The 15916-nt window shown below is 38.6% G+C and overlaps 1 protein-coding gene and 1 pseudogene across 2 annotated transcripts in view; one reads left to right on the top strand and one right to left on the bottom strand.

The window, feature by feature from the left end:
* Positions 1 to 4251, top strand: part of UBE4B (ubiquitination factor E4B) — a 108505-nt gene extending 104254 nt beyond the window's left edge. For both annotated transcript variants that reach the window (XM_011000811.3, XM_011000812.3), the window contains 3 exons: positions 2273 to 2447; positions 3041 to 3187; positions 3512 to 4251. In XM_011000811.3, coding sequence (XP_010999113.2) covers positions 2273 to 2447; positions 3041 to 3187; positions 3512 to 3573 — 384 coding nt within the window. In that variant the 3' untranslated portion in view covers positions 3574 to 4251. The remainder of the gene's footprint in view (positions 1 to 2272; positions 2448 to 3040; positions 3188 to 3511) is intronic.
* Positions 4252 to 14049: 9798 nt separating this feature from the next.
* On the bottom strand, positions 14050 to 15400 carry LOC105107094 (vacuolar fusion protein CCZ1 homolog; annotated as a pseudogene).
* Between the last annotated feature and the right edge of the window lie 516 nt (positions 15401 to 15916).

Raw genomic sequence — 15916 nt, 5'->3', positions numbered from 1 at the left:
AATTATATGGATATGTGATGATTTGTTTATTTATTCATCTATTGATGGACATTTGGATTATATCCACGTTTGCACCTTTTGGCTATTGTAAATTGTACCCTATGAACATTCATGTCAAACTATTTGTTTGAATACCTGTTTTCAGTTCTTTTGGGTATATACTTAGGAGTAGGATTTCTGAGTCATATGGTAATTCTGTGTTTAACATTCCCACCAGCCCTATACAAGGGTTCTCATTTCTCCACAACCTGGCCAACACTCGCTATTTTCTGGTTGGCTTGTTTTTTTTTAATAGCCGCCCAACTGGGAGTGAAGTGGAATTTCACTGTGGTTTTGGTTTGCATTTCCCTGATGGGAAACATTGAGCATCTTTTCCTGTGCTTGTCAGCCGTTTATCTGTCTTTTTTGGAGAACTGTCTGTTCAAGTCCTTCATCCATTTTTTAAATTGGATACTTTTTATTTTGTTCTTTATGTATTCTGTGTGAGTTCTTTATATCTCCTTGATCCTAGACCTTTATCAGTTACACATTTTGAAGATATTTTTATGTTTAATTTTGTAACCGTTCTGTAAGATCCTTGAGGTCAAGAACAACATCTTTGCTTCCTCTCTGACCCCACCCACAGGAAACTTGAAGAGGCAGCTCAGTAACATGTATTTGGTCGATTCAGTGATGCCCTGCTCTTTGAAACTGAATGCCATGTCCCCTTATCATGACTACCCTTTAATTTCAGATAATACTCACCCCACTGCTTTGTGTTAGAAGTTGACTTAATAGCAAGAACAAGTCAGTTGGTTAAAATTCAATCATCTTTTTGAAAAATAGAGTGGGTGGTATTTTTAGATAAGAGCAAATGGGCTAAGAACAGCTGCTCGTTACAAAGACAGGTTTAAGGTAAATCATCTCAGGAGTGTGTAGAGCAGCACCCACCCCGAGCTTCTGTCATTCCCTGTGCGTTTTTGCCCTTACAACATCTTACTATAATCTTTTGGCCGTTTATTCCCTGTGCCTCTTCCCAAAAGGACAGGACTGCAGCGTCCCTGGCTCATAATAAGTAGGCACTGGGTAAAATAATTTGTTGAATTAATGTTGTAATTTAGTTTCAGAAAACTATTGAGGCTCTCTGAGCTTTTCAGGCTTGTAAAAGATAGCTTTTAGGACATTCTAGGCCCAAGTGTCCTGCTGACATGTTGTCTTTTCCTCTCTTTTCCCCTCCCTGAGTTGCGTGGATTTAATAAGGGGCGTGGGTGTGTGTGGAGAGAGAAAGAGAGCATGTGCACTTGTTTAGAAACTGAAGTTAAAAAAGGAAAGAAGAAAGACAGGACTTCAGCCCAGCATTCTGAGAGAACACAAGTATTGAGATGGATTCATCCCGTGTGAATCCTCATTTAGAAATAACAAGTCACAGGTTATGGTCCTTTCTTTCAGAGTCTCAGGTTTAACCATTCCCCTCCTCTGTTTACATCAGTGTCACTAAATTGACAACTGGCCAGTGTTCTTACCTTAAATGCAAAATGTGATATACTTTGATATTTTGGAATGGCAATGATCTATATGAATTAGGAGTCTGGGGGGTAAATGTTACTTCCCCCATTTTACACCCAAGGAAACTGGGGCTCAGGAGAACTAGAGATTTGCCTAAGACCGTGCAGCCAGAATTGAAGTCCAGGTTCATCTGGGTCTGTGGTGGGCACTTGCCCTTCAGACCATCCTTCCTACTCTCTCATAGGCATGTGTCTTGTCTTCTCCTGACGTTTAATAGTGTTGAGCTAAGAGATCTTAAAGAAAGATCAACGGTGAGCGGTAGAAAGCACCTACTGATGATGAACTGTATTGGGGTGATTTCACCATGTTTACCTTTAGGAAAAAGAACTGAGATTTCCACCTCCTCTCACATGCTGCTGAGGCACAGTGCCTCGGCAAGGACTGAAATAGACTAGATTTCCTCCTCTTTTTTAATATATAAATTTTAAGAGAAATGCATGTTTACTGTAAAAAGAATTCAGAAATTTAAAGATTCCCCTCATTTGCCTCAGTCCTGAAGCCCTTTCCAGAGGTAATGACCTTGTACGGTTTGGTGTGTGTTATTCTAGTCTTTACGTATTTATAGCCATGTCAGAGTATTTCTGTATATACATACACACATCATAATTTTAGGGCTTTTTTTTTTCTTTTTTTTAGAAAAACAGATCATACTTTGGGTATTTTCTGCAGCTTGCTTTTTTCCACTGAAAATATATTTATGTCTCACATTGTCTTCCCTCATTTGCAGAGATCCTACAGCAAAGAGCTGTTTGAAGAAGTAATTTCAAAGATGCGGAAGGCAGGGATCAAATCCACAATAGCGATAGAGAAGTTTAAACTCCTGGCCGAGAAGGTGGAGGAGATAGTGGCCAAGAATGCACGTGCAGAAATCGACTACAGTGACGCCCCAGATGAGTTCAGAGGCGAGTAGGCCCACTTTTTCATGCTGAATTTTTTTGATTTGAGTTAACTTGAAACAGGTAACATTAGAAGAGGGCATTCTGTGCTGTAGTTGCTTTTTGAGACCTTGGTCTGAATTGAAATTACATTTGCCTACTTTTAGTTCATATTGCAAATTGCAAGGGGAAAAAAAAAGTCCTAGCCTGATTTCAAACCAGGTAACAACCCTGAAGATTCTAAGGTCAGCCTTGCCTTTGCAAGTGGGGATTCACATCTTCAAAGAATTCTGAGAAGGCCTAGGAGGAAGGATTGATTCTAGCCTGCCACGTGCGCCACAGAGCCCAGCAGGGCCCACCACTGTGTCTGTCCCGCGGTCTTTTTCCTCTGTTCTTTCCTCCCAGCAGTAGCTGAAAGAAGGGGACTGTCCCCTCTACAAAAGGCGATGTATATGTCTTTATCTAACGCTGATTTCCTTCTAAGCTCAGGGGCCTGGTAGGGGCCATTTGGTTGCTGTTCCTGTGGTTATATTTTTCACCAATAGGAGGGGCTTTGTTTTGTTTTCTTTTTCAGTTGTAGGCCCTATTGTTAGATTAGTTTGCCTACTTTGTCTCTGTAGACCCTCTGATGGACACCCTGATGACTGACCCCGTGCGGCTGCCCTCTGGCACCATCATGGACCGCTCCATCATCCTGCGGCACTTGCTGAACTCCCCCACGGACCCCTTCAACCGACAGACGCTGACCGAGAGCATGCTGGAACCAGGTAGAGGAGGGCACTGTGGGTCCTACGCCTGCACCAAGCAGGGGAGCCAAAATCATGTATCAGGGAGTAGTCAAAAGGGGGAAATGTATCAAATCTGGACACTACATAGTTTTTGATACTTAGTGGAAAAGACACAAAACATTCTTTGCTCTGTTTTACTGTAGAATTCCAGTCCTTACTTTTCATGTCCTGTTTCTTCTTCAGTCTTCAGTTCAGTGAGGGAATGAATGGCCCTTTCTTTCCATTTATGCAGAACTACCAGCAGCACCTCTCAGGAAGAGCCCTCCCATCTGGGACATTAATCCTTTTCTTTTCTTTTCTCAGTGCCAGAACTGAAAGAACAGATTCACGCCTGGATGAGAGAGAAACAGAACAGTGATCATTAAACCGTCCCCCTTGCCCACCCTCTGCTGGAAGCAGCCAAGGCCGGAGAGCAAGCAGAAGCAGCAGCATCAGAGGTGCAAATGCTGTTCAAGTGTTGGAGGCCCAGAAGTGGCAAAATACACCCAGAGCCCACCCAGAGTGACCGAACGGTGGAGATGTGAAAGGACATGAGTAGGAAGAGGAGCCCAATTGCTGTATATATATTTAAGTGACAAACATGGTCACAAGCTTGAGGGACACATTTTATGATTGCTTGTGTCACAGAGCGTGTCCTTCATATGTCACAATGCGGGGCTTTTACAGCGAAGTCTTTTAGTGATTGATGACAAATGGGTCTGGGCAGCATCTCCTTCATCTTTTTTTTCCCCCCTAAACCCAATATCCGTTGATTTTGATTGTGATTAGAGAACCTTGGACATTTTGCTGCTAAAGAATCTCCCCTCGCCCCCCTGCCCCTTCCTGATCCTACTTGCACTGCTGTGGATTTTTTTTAAGAGAAGCAAAACAAAAATAAATTCCTTTCCCTGGCCCTCCAAACATATATTCTGTGAGATAACTGTGCCTGCAACAAAGTGTTAACCCTGGGATCGTATTTTTATATCATATTCACATATTTGTTTTTTTAATTGGTGTTAGATGACATGATTAATAAAAAAGGCAAGATATTTTCAGAATTTGAATTTCAGTTTTTATTTTTTTTTCTTTTGAAATGTCCCTTTAAAATTTTTTAATTCTAAACAAAATGAAGAGGATCCTGTTGCTCTGGTCCTTTTAATAAGCCCACTGTTAGGAATCTTAAGAAACAGCTGCAGCAAAGGAAGCGTTTAAATACATCAGAATTTCGTGACTTATGGTTTCCAGGGGGAAATGGTGTTTTTAATGCTATGTGATAGTTTGAAACCTTTACAGTTATCCTACGAGGGTAAATAAATTCCTCAACTCTTAAGTCTGTGAGTTCGAGGCAGGGGTCATTTGTATGATGTGTCCTTTGGGGCTGGCCTTACCAAAGCAAAAAAGGGGTGCAAGAAATGTGGAAGTACGTCTGCTTGTAAAACACACACACAGAGACAAACACACCCACCCACGCACACGCACATAAACACAAGACTTTTTGTATTACTGCTCCCTCCTTACCATACTTGAATTCTTGAATTTCCTTTGGGGTAAAAAAGGATTTGAAACCATAAAGTGTTTTGAAGAAATTGAGTCTACAGAAACATTTCTTTTTTCTTTTCCTTTTTTCCCCCTCCACAGACAGTGTCCTCTGTTCAATTCCTAACGCAAACTACAATAAATGATGATACACATTCAGAAGGAATCTTCTTTGAGTCTCTTCTTTTTGTGGAAAACAAAGGGGTGGGTAAAGACCAAGAGCCAGACGGTTTGCGTGTGGCGTATTACCTTTGCTGGAGTCAATTAGGAGTTGCTATTTTTAAAATAAACTTTTTGCATTCATGTCAGTCTTGATGCTCCATTTGGTTCCCGTGTCACTATTTGCTTGTTCCAGGGGGCTGAGCTCTGTCACGTTCGGTCTCTTTGGTTCTCAGGTTACTACCCTGTTACAAATATCTTTTCTCGCATTTAAAATTCTTACTCAAGTTCAACCCATCTCCTTAACGTTCTCTTAGGCACTGCTGTTTACTAAACCTTACCTAGCAGCTCATGGAATAATAGCAGTGTTTTTACAGCATTTACTGTGTGCCGAGCTATGCAAAGGCCTTTACGGTTACAGTTTCATTTTCTAAGAAGACGACACTATTATCTTTGGGTTTTCTTCATCAGGTCGGAGTGTGGGATGTGGAGAGGTTAGGTAACTTGCTCATGGTCACCTGGCCAGCTCATGAAATGAAAGAGCTGATGTCCAAACTCCAGAGCCCATGCCCTGAACCACGACTTATCTTGAGCACATTTGGACTAAATCAACGTTTTTCCCCCCAAAAGTAGAATCTATTCATGTTAACAAAAATTTTAGGCAATGTAGAAAAAATGAAAATCACCCATAATCCCACCATGCAGGTAATTATTTTCTTTTTACCAATTTTATATACATTTGTTTTGATGTTTATTGGCTTCTGTGCCTAATTTTGTTTATCCATCTCATCAGTGTATGTTGTTTGTCTCCTCTCTATCCAGATTGCAAACTCTTCAGAGGCTCAGGTTCTGTCATATTACTTGCATGCCCGGTTCGTTCCTCATGAATGTAATAGGATGCTGCTTTGTCTCCAGATGTACTCATCATTTTGAATATTCAGAATTTGGAGGTTTCAAGGACCTTCTGCCGGGTAGGGCATGTCTCCTACCTGTACTGTCTCCAGGGGGAAGATGTTTGGGGTTTCTGTTTTTATAGTTGAAGTGTTGCTATTTTATAGAAACTTGTGATCGCCTTTCTTCTGTAATTATGGATATTAAAATAAATCCCAAGATATTTTAAAAGTAGGTCTTGGCTACAAGGAAGATGGTCAAATAGGAAGGAGGATCTGAGATTGAGATGAGCAAAACAGAAATGATCCTTAAAAGAAAGATGATTAAAATAACTTGTTACACGTTTTGTGACTCACTATTGTGTGGGTTTTTAAAAGGAGTTGATGGAATATCGAAAAAATAGCTGAGCACATTATTTTGTTCACATTTTGTAACCTTTGGGTTTGATACATAAAATAGTGAATTTCACAGTGTTTTGTTGGGGTGCCAAGAGGACATAAATAGGCCCTATCTGACCAGGTAAGTGTTTTGTTTGTTTGGGCGAGGTTTTGTTTTGGTTTTTGTTTGTTTTTTGATGGGGGTTCTGAGATTGAACCTAGGACTTTGCGTATGCTAAGCATACACCCTACCACTGAGCTACACCCTCCCCTGTGACCAGGTAAGTTTTTGATTGAAGAACACATCCATTGTATGAGCTTGACATGTTGGATCAGCTGGCGTTGGGCAGAAGGAAGCCATCCTTGGTTGATTAGTAATGTGCATTTCATGAGTATGTTATGTGTACAAGGCACTCTTTCATATATTAATTTGTTTAATTCTCTCAACAACTCCGTGAAGGGGATGTGGAACTGGCATACAGTCCAGGCCATCTGGGCTTCAGAGTCTGATCCTTTCACCACTCCTGCTGTGTGGCAGCGTAATGGCACCTCAGTATCCGCAGGGGGTTGGTTGCAGGACCCCCGCAGATACCAAAATCTGCAGTTGCTCATATTCCTTAAATAAAATGATGTAGTGTTTGCATAGAACCTTCCCATATACTTTAAATCATCCCTAATACAATGTAAATGCTATGTAAATAGTTGTAAATACAATGGAAATAGTTGATGGCATGTGACAAAGTCAAATTTTGCTTTTTGGAACTTGCTGGATTTTTGATTATTTAATATTTTTGAACCATGGTTGGTAGAATATGTGGATACAGAACCCACGTATGCAGAGGGCCAACTGTCTTCCAGAATGGCCAAGGAGATAAGGAGAAGCAGCACAGCATTCCAGAAGGGGCTTTGGCCTTGGGGTCAGCGCTAGACTCAGCCCTCGTTTTATTGTATTGTATTTTTTTATTTTATTTTTCAGTTTTCAGTTTTATTAGGTAGAACTATTACAATTTGACTGCACATGTACAATATATTGCATGTAAATACATATATACAATATACTGAACGTATTTTTTAAATTTACATATATGTACTGTTCAGTGTTTCTAAGAACAGTTTAGAGCTTTAGCTTTTAAACTTACATAGTTGTCAAAGGAATAAAGCCAGCCACAAAATAAGAAGCAACAGAACACAGTAATCTAATCATAAAAGACAGTCAAATATGCTTATTTATATTCAAGAAATAAATCATCTTAAGTTATAAATAATTAGGTCATTTGTATCCCCGTTTTTTTAGATTCCACATGTTATACGGCGTTTTTCTTTCTCTTTCCGGCCCACTTCCCTTAGAATGATGATCTCCAGGTCCATCCATGTTGCTGCAAATGGCATTATTTTGTTTGTTCTTATGGCTGAGTAGTATTCCATTGTGTATATATACATATACCACATCTTCTTTGTCCAGGCTTCTGTTGATGGACATTTGGGATGTTTTCATGTCTTGGCTATTGTAATCAACCCTCGTATTAAATGGTTAAGTAACTTAAGTTGCACAGATTTCATTACCAGCCGCTCTCTGTTGACCCCCAAATTTGTATCTCCAGCCCAGACCTCTCTTCCGTACTGCAGACACTGGACACCTCAGATGACTAAAAGGCCCTTGGGATTAACGTATACAAATGAAGTTCCTTTTGCTTCATCCCAACAGATTTAACTACCATCTATCATGGTTCTGGGGTGGGCTGAGCTCAGCAAGGCAGTTCTCACTCAGGGACTCATGGCCATTGCAGTCATGGTGGCTGAGGGTGGAGTCATTGTAAAGGCTTCCTCATTCCCACCGGGCTGTTGGCTGAAACACCTACACTTGGCCTCTCTGGGGTTTTTGGCTTCACATACGAGGTTCTAAGAGCTAACACTCCAAGAGGACCAGGCAGAGGCTGGTCTTTTATGACCTAGCGCCCTCAGAAGTCATATACTGTCACTTCTGCTGCAGTCACAGGCCTGCTCAGGTTCAAGAGGAGCCCACCTCTCAATGGGAGGAATTTCAGTATCACATTTTAAGAATAGCATGTGGATGGAAGACCTCATTGCAGCCATCTTAGAAAATGCAATCATCCACGCAGTTTTCTCCCTTTCATAAAATGTCAGTCCTGATCTCTGTTTTCTTGCCCCTTTTCTGGCTGTCTTGTAGGCATTCTTTTGTATGTTCTAGAACTTACTCCCTAGTCAGTTTTAGACATTGGGACTGTCTTCTCCCAATCTATTATCTCTCTGACAGTTTTGTTACTATCTCCTTTATTTGAATGGAAGTTCTGAATTTTAGTATTGTTACATCTACCTATATTTTTATTTATGGGTTTCTGGAGGTTAAATTCACATAACATACAACTAACCATCTTAACATGTACAATTCAGTGGTACTTAGTGTGTTCACAGTGTTGAGCAATGACCAGCTTTCTCAAGTTTCAAAACCATAAATGTGATTTCAGAGCTTTACATTTTTAAAATTTAATCTTTTGAATAGAAAATATGTGCAGACAGTTCAAAATGCAAGAAATACCAAAGCATTTTGAGAGAAAGGACTGCCTCCTTCCTACCCGAGTCCTCCAGCCTCCCAAGGTCCCACCCCTGTTACCAGTTTTCTACAGGAATGGTATTTCTACATTGTCTGCTTCTTGCTTTTTTTTCCCACAAAATATACCTTGGAATCCATTTTGTTTTCTTTCAACAGCACAAATACTCTATTATTACCTAGACATCTATTGATAGCACCTGTGCTGACTGCAGTCTGGGTTACCTCAAACAGTGCTACAGTGAGCAACTTTGTAAATAAGTCATCTTGTACGTGTGCAAACATATGTTAAGATGTATTCCTAGCAATGAAATTGGAGGGTCAAGGAGTTTATACAGTTTTAATTTTGCTGTATATTGTCAAACTGTCCTCCACTGGGGAGGTGCCATTCACATTCTCACCAGTATGTTTGAGAAAATCTTCTGAGGGATGGTCAGGGAAGGTACCTCTGAAAAAGTATCCTTTAAAAATCTTGAAAGTAATGGAGAGAGGCCTGCAAAGATCTGTGGGAAGAGTGGTCCAGGCAGTGGAAACAAGCAAATGCAGAAGCTACTGCTGGAGTTCTCGTGGTATGTTTAAGGACTAGCCAGGAGGCCAGTGTGCTGGAGGGAAGGGAGCAAGGCTGTGGGTAGTGGGAGATGCGGTCAGGGAAACTGAGTGGTGTGGAAAGATAATGGCTACATGTGACAGACTGTTGTAAAAGCTGTGCTTGTACCTTGAGTGAGACGGGTTGCTCTTGGAAGGTGTGAGCAGAAGAGTGACATTACCCAACATTCATTTCACTATGGGAAACAGCTTGAGAGGGGATGGCCAGAAGTAAAAACACGGAAATGAGGGGACCATGTGGAAGGCCACTGCAGCAATTCAGGAAAGAGTGATGAGTGATGGAAACTTAGACCAGGGCAATGGCAACAGAGGTGTACAGTGTGGAGATTTGGGAAATATTTTGAAGATAGAGTCAAAAGGAGTTGTCGATGGACTAGATGTGATAATGAGAGAAAGAGGAGGTTAAATTTGGCCCTAAATGTTTGCCTTAAACAACCTGAGAGATAAGAGTTGCTGGTTACTGACAAGGTGAAGACAATAAAAGAGCAATCTGTAGATAGGAGAATTCAGTTGCTTCATTTTGTTCATTTTATTTTATTTTATTATTTTGGTTAATGGAGGTACCGGGGACTGAACCCAGGATCTCATGCATGCGCTCTACCACCCTCCCCCCTGTTCATTTTAAATTGAAGATGACTTTAGTCATGCAAAGGGTTATGTCAAACACATAACTGGATATTTGAGCCTAGAGTTCACGGCAGAGGTCCAGATTAGAGACGTGAATTTGGGAATCATTCCTATACTTTGCAAATGCTAGATTGTCTTTATCTATGAGCTTAGTAAGTATCTTTTATTTTGTTTTAAGTATTCCACTATAAAGATTTTAATTTTTTATTAAATTTAAATGTTTAAATTTTTCTCAGTAATGGTTTTGTGCATTCATTAGGTTATTTCCTAATTACTTTAGTGTTCACATAGTTTTATAATGGAAAGGCTACCTTTTCTATTATATTGTCTAGTTGGATATTATTGGTGGGCAGATATGTTTTTTTGAAATTTATCTTTTATCCAGCAATCTTATTATTTCTATTAATTGTGGGATTCTGATGGGATATCCTATATAGATAAATGTATCTGCAAATAAAGACAGTTTTGCCTTTTCCTCTAATTTTTGTACTACTTATTTTTCCTATTATGTTGGCAAGGGCTTTCAGTACTCTGTTGAACAGAAAAAGTCATACTAGCCATCTTTGCTTTTTTCCAGAGCTAAATGGGAAAGCATATAAAGATTTTTTTATTATTATTATTTTAATTGATGTATAGTCAGTTTACAATATCGCATCAATTATAAAGATTTTTTAGTCATGTGACCATTGTAGGTTTTGGGGAGATAGCCTTTATTAAGTTAGCAGTTTCCTTCTATTTTTTTTTTTTTATTTTAAGAAAATTTCTATGTTAAATTGATGTTGAAAGTTACCAAGGATTTTCTTTTTCAATTCATGTGATTTTTTTCATCCCTAGACTATTATTGCTGAGAATTACACCTTTAAACATTCTTACCTTAAACCAGTCTTGCATTCCTGCATGATTAGTTTCAGCTAATTAATATTTTATTTAGGATTTTTGCTCTCATTAGCAAAGATGACATGAACCCATGCTTTTCTTTTCTACATTTCATTCTCATCCAGTTTTGGAATTAAAGAATTTACCTGCTTCAAAAGTTAGTTGAGGATATTTTACTCATTGGGTAAATATTTTGAAGATATTTCAGAGTATCTTTATGTGACAAATACTGTTCCAGATGCTGGAAAACAAAAATCCTTTTGTCATGGAATTTATGTTCCAGTAAGAGCAGACAGAAAATAATCAAGATAAGTAAGTAAAGTATATAGTATGATGGATGGTAGTAAATGCCAAAGAGAAAAGTGAAATAGGGAAGAGGAAGGTGAGTGGATTTCAGTTTTATTTAGGGTAGACAGGAAAGACCACTAAGAAGATGATATTTGATCTTTCCCCTTTTTTGATTTTCTGGAACAAACTTAGATGATAGGGATCATGGATACTCTGAAAGACTGCTGGAACCCTCCTAAAACAATCTAAACCTGGCGCTTTTTTGTTATGGGAAATAGGGCCAGTGGAGCGATCTCAGGAACATTTCAGTTTCTTTTTTTGTTTTATTGTAGACAGAGAATTGAACATAATATTCCCTTTTGTTATATTTATGTTGAGTTACTTCCCCTTTTTTATTATGAATTATATTCATTTATCTCTTTTCTGTTTTTCTTTATGATTCATGCCAGATGTTTCTCTAGTTTATTAATTTTTTTCAAAGAACCAGCTATTGTGTTTCTTTTTGAAGCATGATATACATATAGAAAAGTGCACATAGCCTAAGTCATCGTACGGCTCATGACCTTTCATGGACACCGCCACGCACTCTGCACCTGATCACGAATGAGCATCACCGGGACCCCAGACCCCCTCCTGCTCTCTTCCAGGTACTGTTCTCTCCGAAGACCCTGACAGTAACCACCATACTGACAAAAACTAACTTTTGATTTGGTTAATTTTGTTTACTGTATTCTTTGTTCTTAACCTTTTTATTCCCTCTCTTTCTTTGGGTTTAGTTTTGTTTATATTTTCTGTCTTATTTTCTGTTAAAAGTATTTAAAGTTTTACATTTTCCAACAGGACTGTTTTACCTGTATTCTGCCAGTTTGGACATGGAGTGTTTATATTGTTCCTTTCTTTTATGATCCCTTTTGTGATTTTATATTTAAGTGTGATTTAGTAGTATTTTTAAAACTTCTAGATACATATCCATAGTTACATTTAAATCCATTTAAAATTCATGTCTCATTTGATTACATTGGGCTCTGAAAACAATTGTCAGAATGATGCTGATTCTTGGGAGTCTATCAACGCTTCCCTGAGGCCTTGTATACGATTAAGTTTTGTAACTTCCATGTGTTTCAGTGTGTATTCCCTGTTTATCAGGTGTGAAATTCTATATGCATTTATTAACCCCAGCTTATTAATTGTGTTATTTTTATTTTCTCTATTTTTATTTACCTTTTTGTCTAGTTCCTGGTGGATCTATTTATTTCTGAAACTGTATGATAAAATCTGTTTCCAATTGTTGACCTACCTATTTCTCTCTGTGGTTTTATCAGTAATTGCTTTATATCTTTTGAGGTTATGTTGTAAGGAAGAGATACTCATTATTAGATTTTCTTGATTATCTTTCCTTTTGCCATCTTTTTGTCTCTTGTGAAGTTTTTCCGATTAATTTCTATCTTATCTAATATTAAAACTGCTAATACAATGTTCTTTTGGTTGATAAGTTTGCCTAGGACGTCTTTCTTTTTCCTTGTTTTTCCTCCCTACTTTTTTATTATGAAATACTACACCCACTCAGAAAATACATAAAACATAGATGTACAACTTAATGAATTATTATAATGTTTATACTTGTGTAACTACCACTCAAAGAAACAGACCACATCCAATGTCCTAGAAGCCTATTTAGTGCTTGTTCCCAATCACAATACTCCCAACCCCCGTCCAAAGGTAAGCGTTACCATGATTTGTATGATAATCACTTCCTTTCTTTTCTTTATGGTTTTGTCACCTAGGTACAAATCCCTGAACACTATAGTTTAATTTTATCTGTTTTGAAATTTTATATTAACATATTTATATTTAAATCTGACTTTTCTTGATCAACATTACATCAGAAGAATGTGTAGGCAGTGTTTCTGCATTACCTATGATTCACTCGTTTTCAGTGCTATAAATATTTCATTGTATAAATATACCAAGATTTTTTTTTATCCATTTTACTGCAGTTGGACGCTTGGGTTGTTACCAGTTTGGAACTATTACAAATATTGTGGCTATGAACATTCTTGAATATGTTTCAGGGTACATTTGATGTTGGATTTTGGATCTTGGATTTTTGTCAAATGCATTTTCTGCCTCTATTGAGATGTTAATATAGTTTTTTATTTTAGGCTGTTAATATGGTGAATTACACTGACTAATTTTGAATGTTAAACAAATCTTGCAATCCTGGGAGAAATCCTACTAGGACATCATGTATTATTCTTTTTATATATTGTTTGACTCAGTTTGCCAAAATTCTGTTAAAAATTTTTACATCTCTCTATATCTAATATTTTCATCATAAGGGACATTGGTTTATAGTTTTTCTTTTCTTGCTGACATCTTTTTCTGGTTGTAGTAACTTCCCCTCTTTCTTTTTCTCTGCATTTGAGATGCCAATTTTCAAAATGACTATGTTGCATAATTCAATAATTCAGCATTATAACCTATAATTCTATCTGTCTCTCTCTCTCCCCATACACGCACACACACACACACACACATACTTTTTTAATGTTTCCCCTCCTAGTCCCTTCTTGGTATCTTTTGGTGGAGTTTCTCAGTCTGATCTTCTTAATTCATTAATTCCTTCTTGGTATGCATTTTCCTATTGAACCCTATATTTCCAATTTTTTTTTAATTTTGCAAAATTTTAACAGTTTATTAGTCTTACTTTTCAGTAAAATATTCACATAATGTCCAAAGAATGAAATGATAGCGATGTAGCTGACTACCTTGATTTATTCCACATAAATATTTAAAATCTAAAAGCCTCAGGGGATCATCAGACTGAGTAGAAATTTGATTATTCAAAGCAAATATTGCTTTACTATTGTCATTAAAGTCCAGTCAATAATATGACCAATAATCTCCAATGGTAAACAAAATGCTTGCAGAGTTGTTTTTTACAGGATGTTTCAGCAAGCCATTATCAGTCAATCCAAGAAGAATATATTATTGAACTGCTTTGGACAAAGTTTCTTGACCTCTTCATTTACTTCAATTAGGCTTGCATTTTTTATTCAGAATAAAATACACCTCCTGCTGACCAGAATTTTTCCCAACCACTCAATAACACTCATGGCTTTCACGGTGATTTCTTTATCTTCATCCCCTCTAGTGAAATCACTGTTGCTATCACCTAGAATCTTCATTTAATCCAGATGAACAGACATTAAGTGACACACTGGGTGTTTTTCCTTGTATGAATTGTACTTTCCTTCTGCTAAATTCACATGGTTGAAGTACAAAAACTGGGCTTCTTTCTCAGACCCAGATATTCTTTCGTTGATGTTAAATTGCTCACAAATGTCAGATGCCAGCACTGTGAGCTGGAGCCCAACAATGCTGTCCAGGCTTTGGCAAAATTCCAGCATAGGCTGTATGGAGGCATCAGTCATAAAGCACACAGCTGCACTCTTGGCCTTATAAACAGTTCAATGCGGTGCTTCAAAAGTGTGGTCTGTATTTACAAAATTTGGAGGAATCTGCATTTTTCTGGATCGATAAGATTCAAGAATCTGATAAAATTCCCAGCATTTCTGCCCTAATTGGAGAATCCCTTCCCGCCAGCTCAGGTTCACCATGCCTTGGAAGTAGGGATATGGTGAGGTACATGTATAAAATTCTCACGTTGTCTTTTTCTAATCCACTCCAGGTGAGTTGATCGTTATAGGGAAAAGCTGTGTACTTGGCTATACTCAGACTTTCTTCTATTCTGTTAATAAAGGACTGGGTTTTCAAGTAAGTCATTTTATCCAATGAGAGGAAGCTGATTGCACCAAAAAATGTCAAGTAGATCGCGACACTTGCAAATACCGACGGAAGACTTTCCCTCATCCTTGTTTTAGGAGCTTGACACCACGAGCTTCCGTGGCTCTCAGAAACGTGCCATTAAAAAGCTTGAACGTGCTGTAGGACTGTTGGAGCACTGAGCTATGAAACTCGTCCAGCAACTCCTCCTCTTGGTATTCTACAACTTGTTTTCCATCTTTCTTTTCAATTACAGAGTTCCAAACACCTTACAAAGTTTAATAAACATGACCATCCAGAAATTTTCTTCTGCTTCACTGAGGACCGGTCTGTTCTGTGTATGTAAAGGTTTTTCAGGTTTTGATGGACTAAAAGGTCCTCTCCCTTGCGCGGCCCGAAGCTCGGGTTGTAGATGAAGTTCAGCAGCATCAGTGGAAACCACTTCTCCTGGGCTGTCCCAGCTCCTGCTCCGGCCCTGGTCACCACTGCTGCCACCATCCCAGCCCAGCTCCCTGCCTCTCCAATTAGCTTTTTTAAGATAACTGCTTATTCCATTACTTATTACCAATAGCCTATCTCTTTGAAGTTTGAAGATATTTATGATGCTTATTTGAAATTTTCGTCGTGGCTAATCCGTTCATTCTGCTTCTTCTGATATGAGCAGTTCAGTTTATTCCCTTTGATTTATCTTATAGCTGTTTTGCTCCTTAGCTGTGTGGTTATTTTCTCATGAGCTCACATTCCACTGGGTACCATAAGTTACCTGGATGGTAACAGCTATACGTAGTGAACAAGGCTAAAACTTTGGCCCTAGTTTGTGCCCACCTGGTAAGTGCATGTATGTGCGCGTGCACGTGAGTGCGTGCATGTGTGCGTGTGTGTGCATGGAGGCATCTCAGAGGCCAGAACTGGTGACATTAAATTATAGTTCTCATGAGTCCCCATCTGTCTCCCCAACAGGTCACACTGCCCTTCAAGAAACCTTCTTGTACCCCTTCCTCAGCACTGCTCTCT

The sequence above is a fragment of the Camelus dromedarius genome, chromosome 14 (genome assembly GCF_036321535.1).
Source record: "Camelus dromedarius isolate mCamDro1 chromosome 14, mCamDro1.pat, whole genome shotgun sequence".
NCBI lineage: Eukaryota > Metazoa > Chordata > Mammalia > Artiodactyla > Camelidae > Camelus > Camelus dromedarius.
Note: the sequence above shows the minus strand (reverse complement) of the source record. Positions and strands in the feature narration are given on the sequence as shown.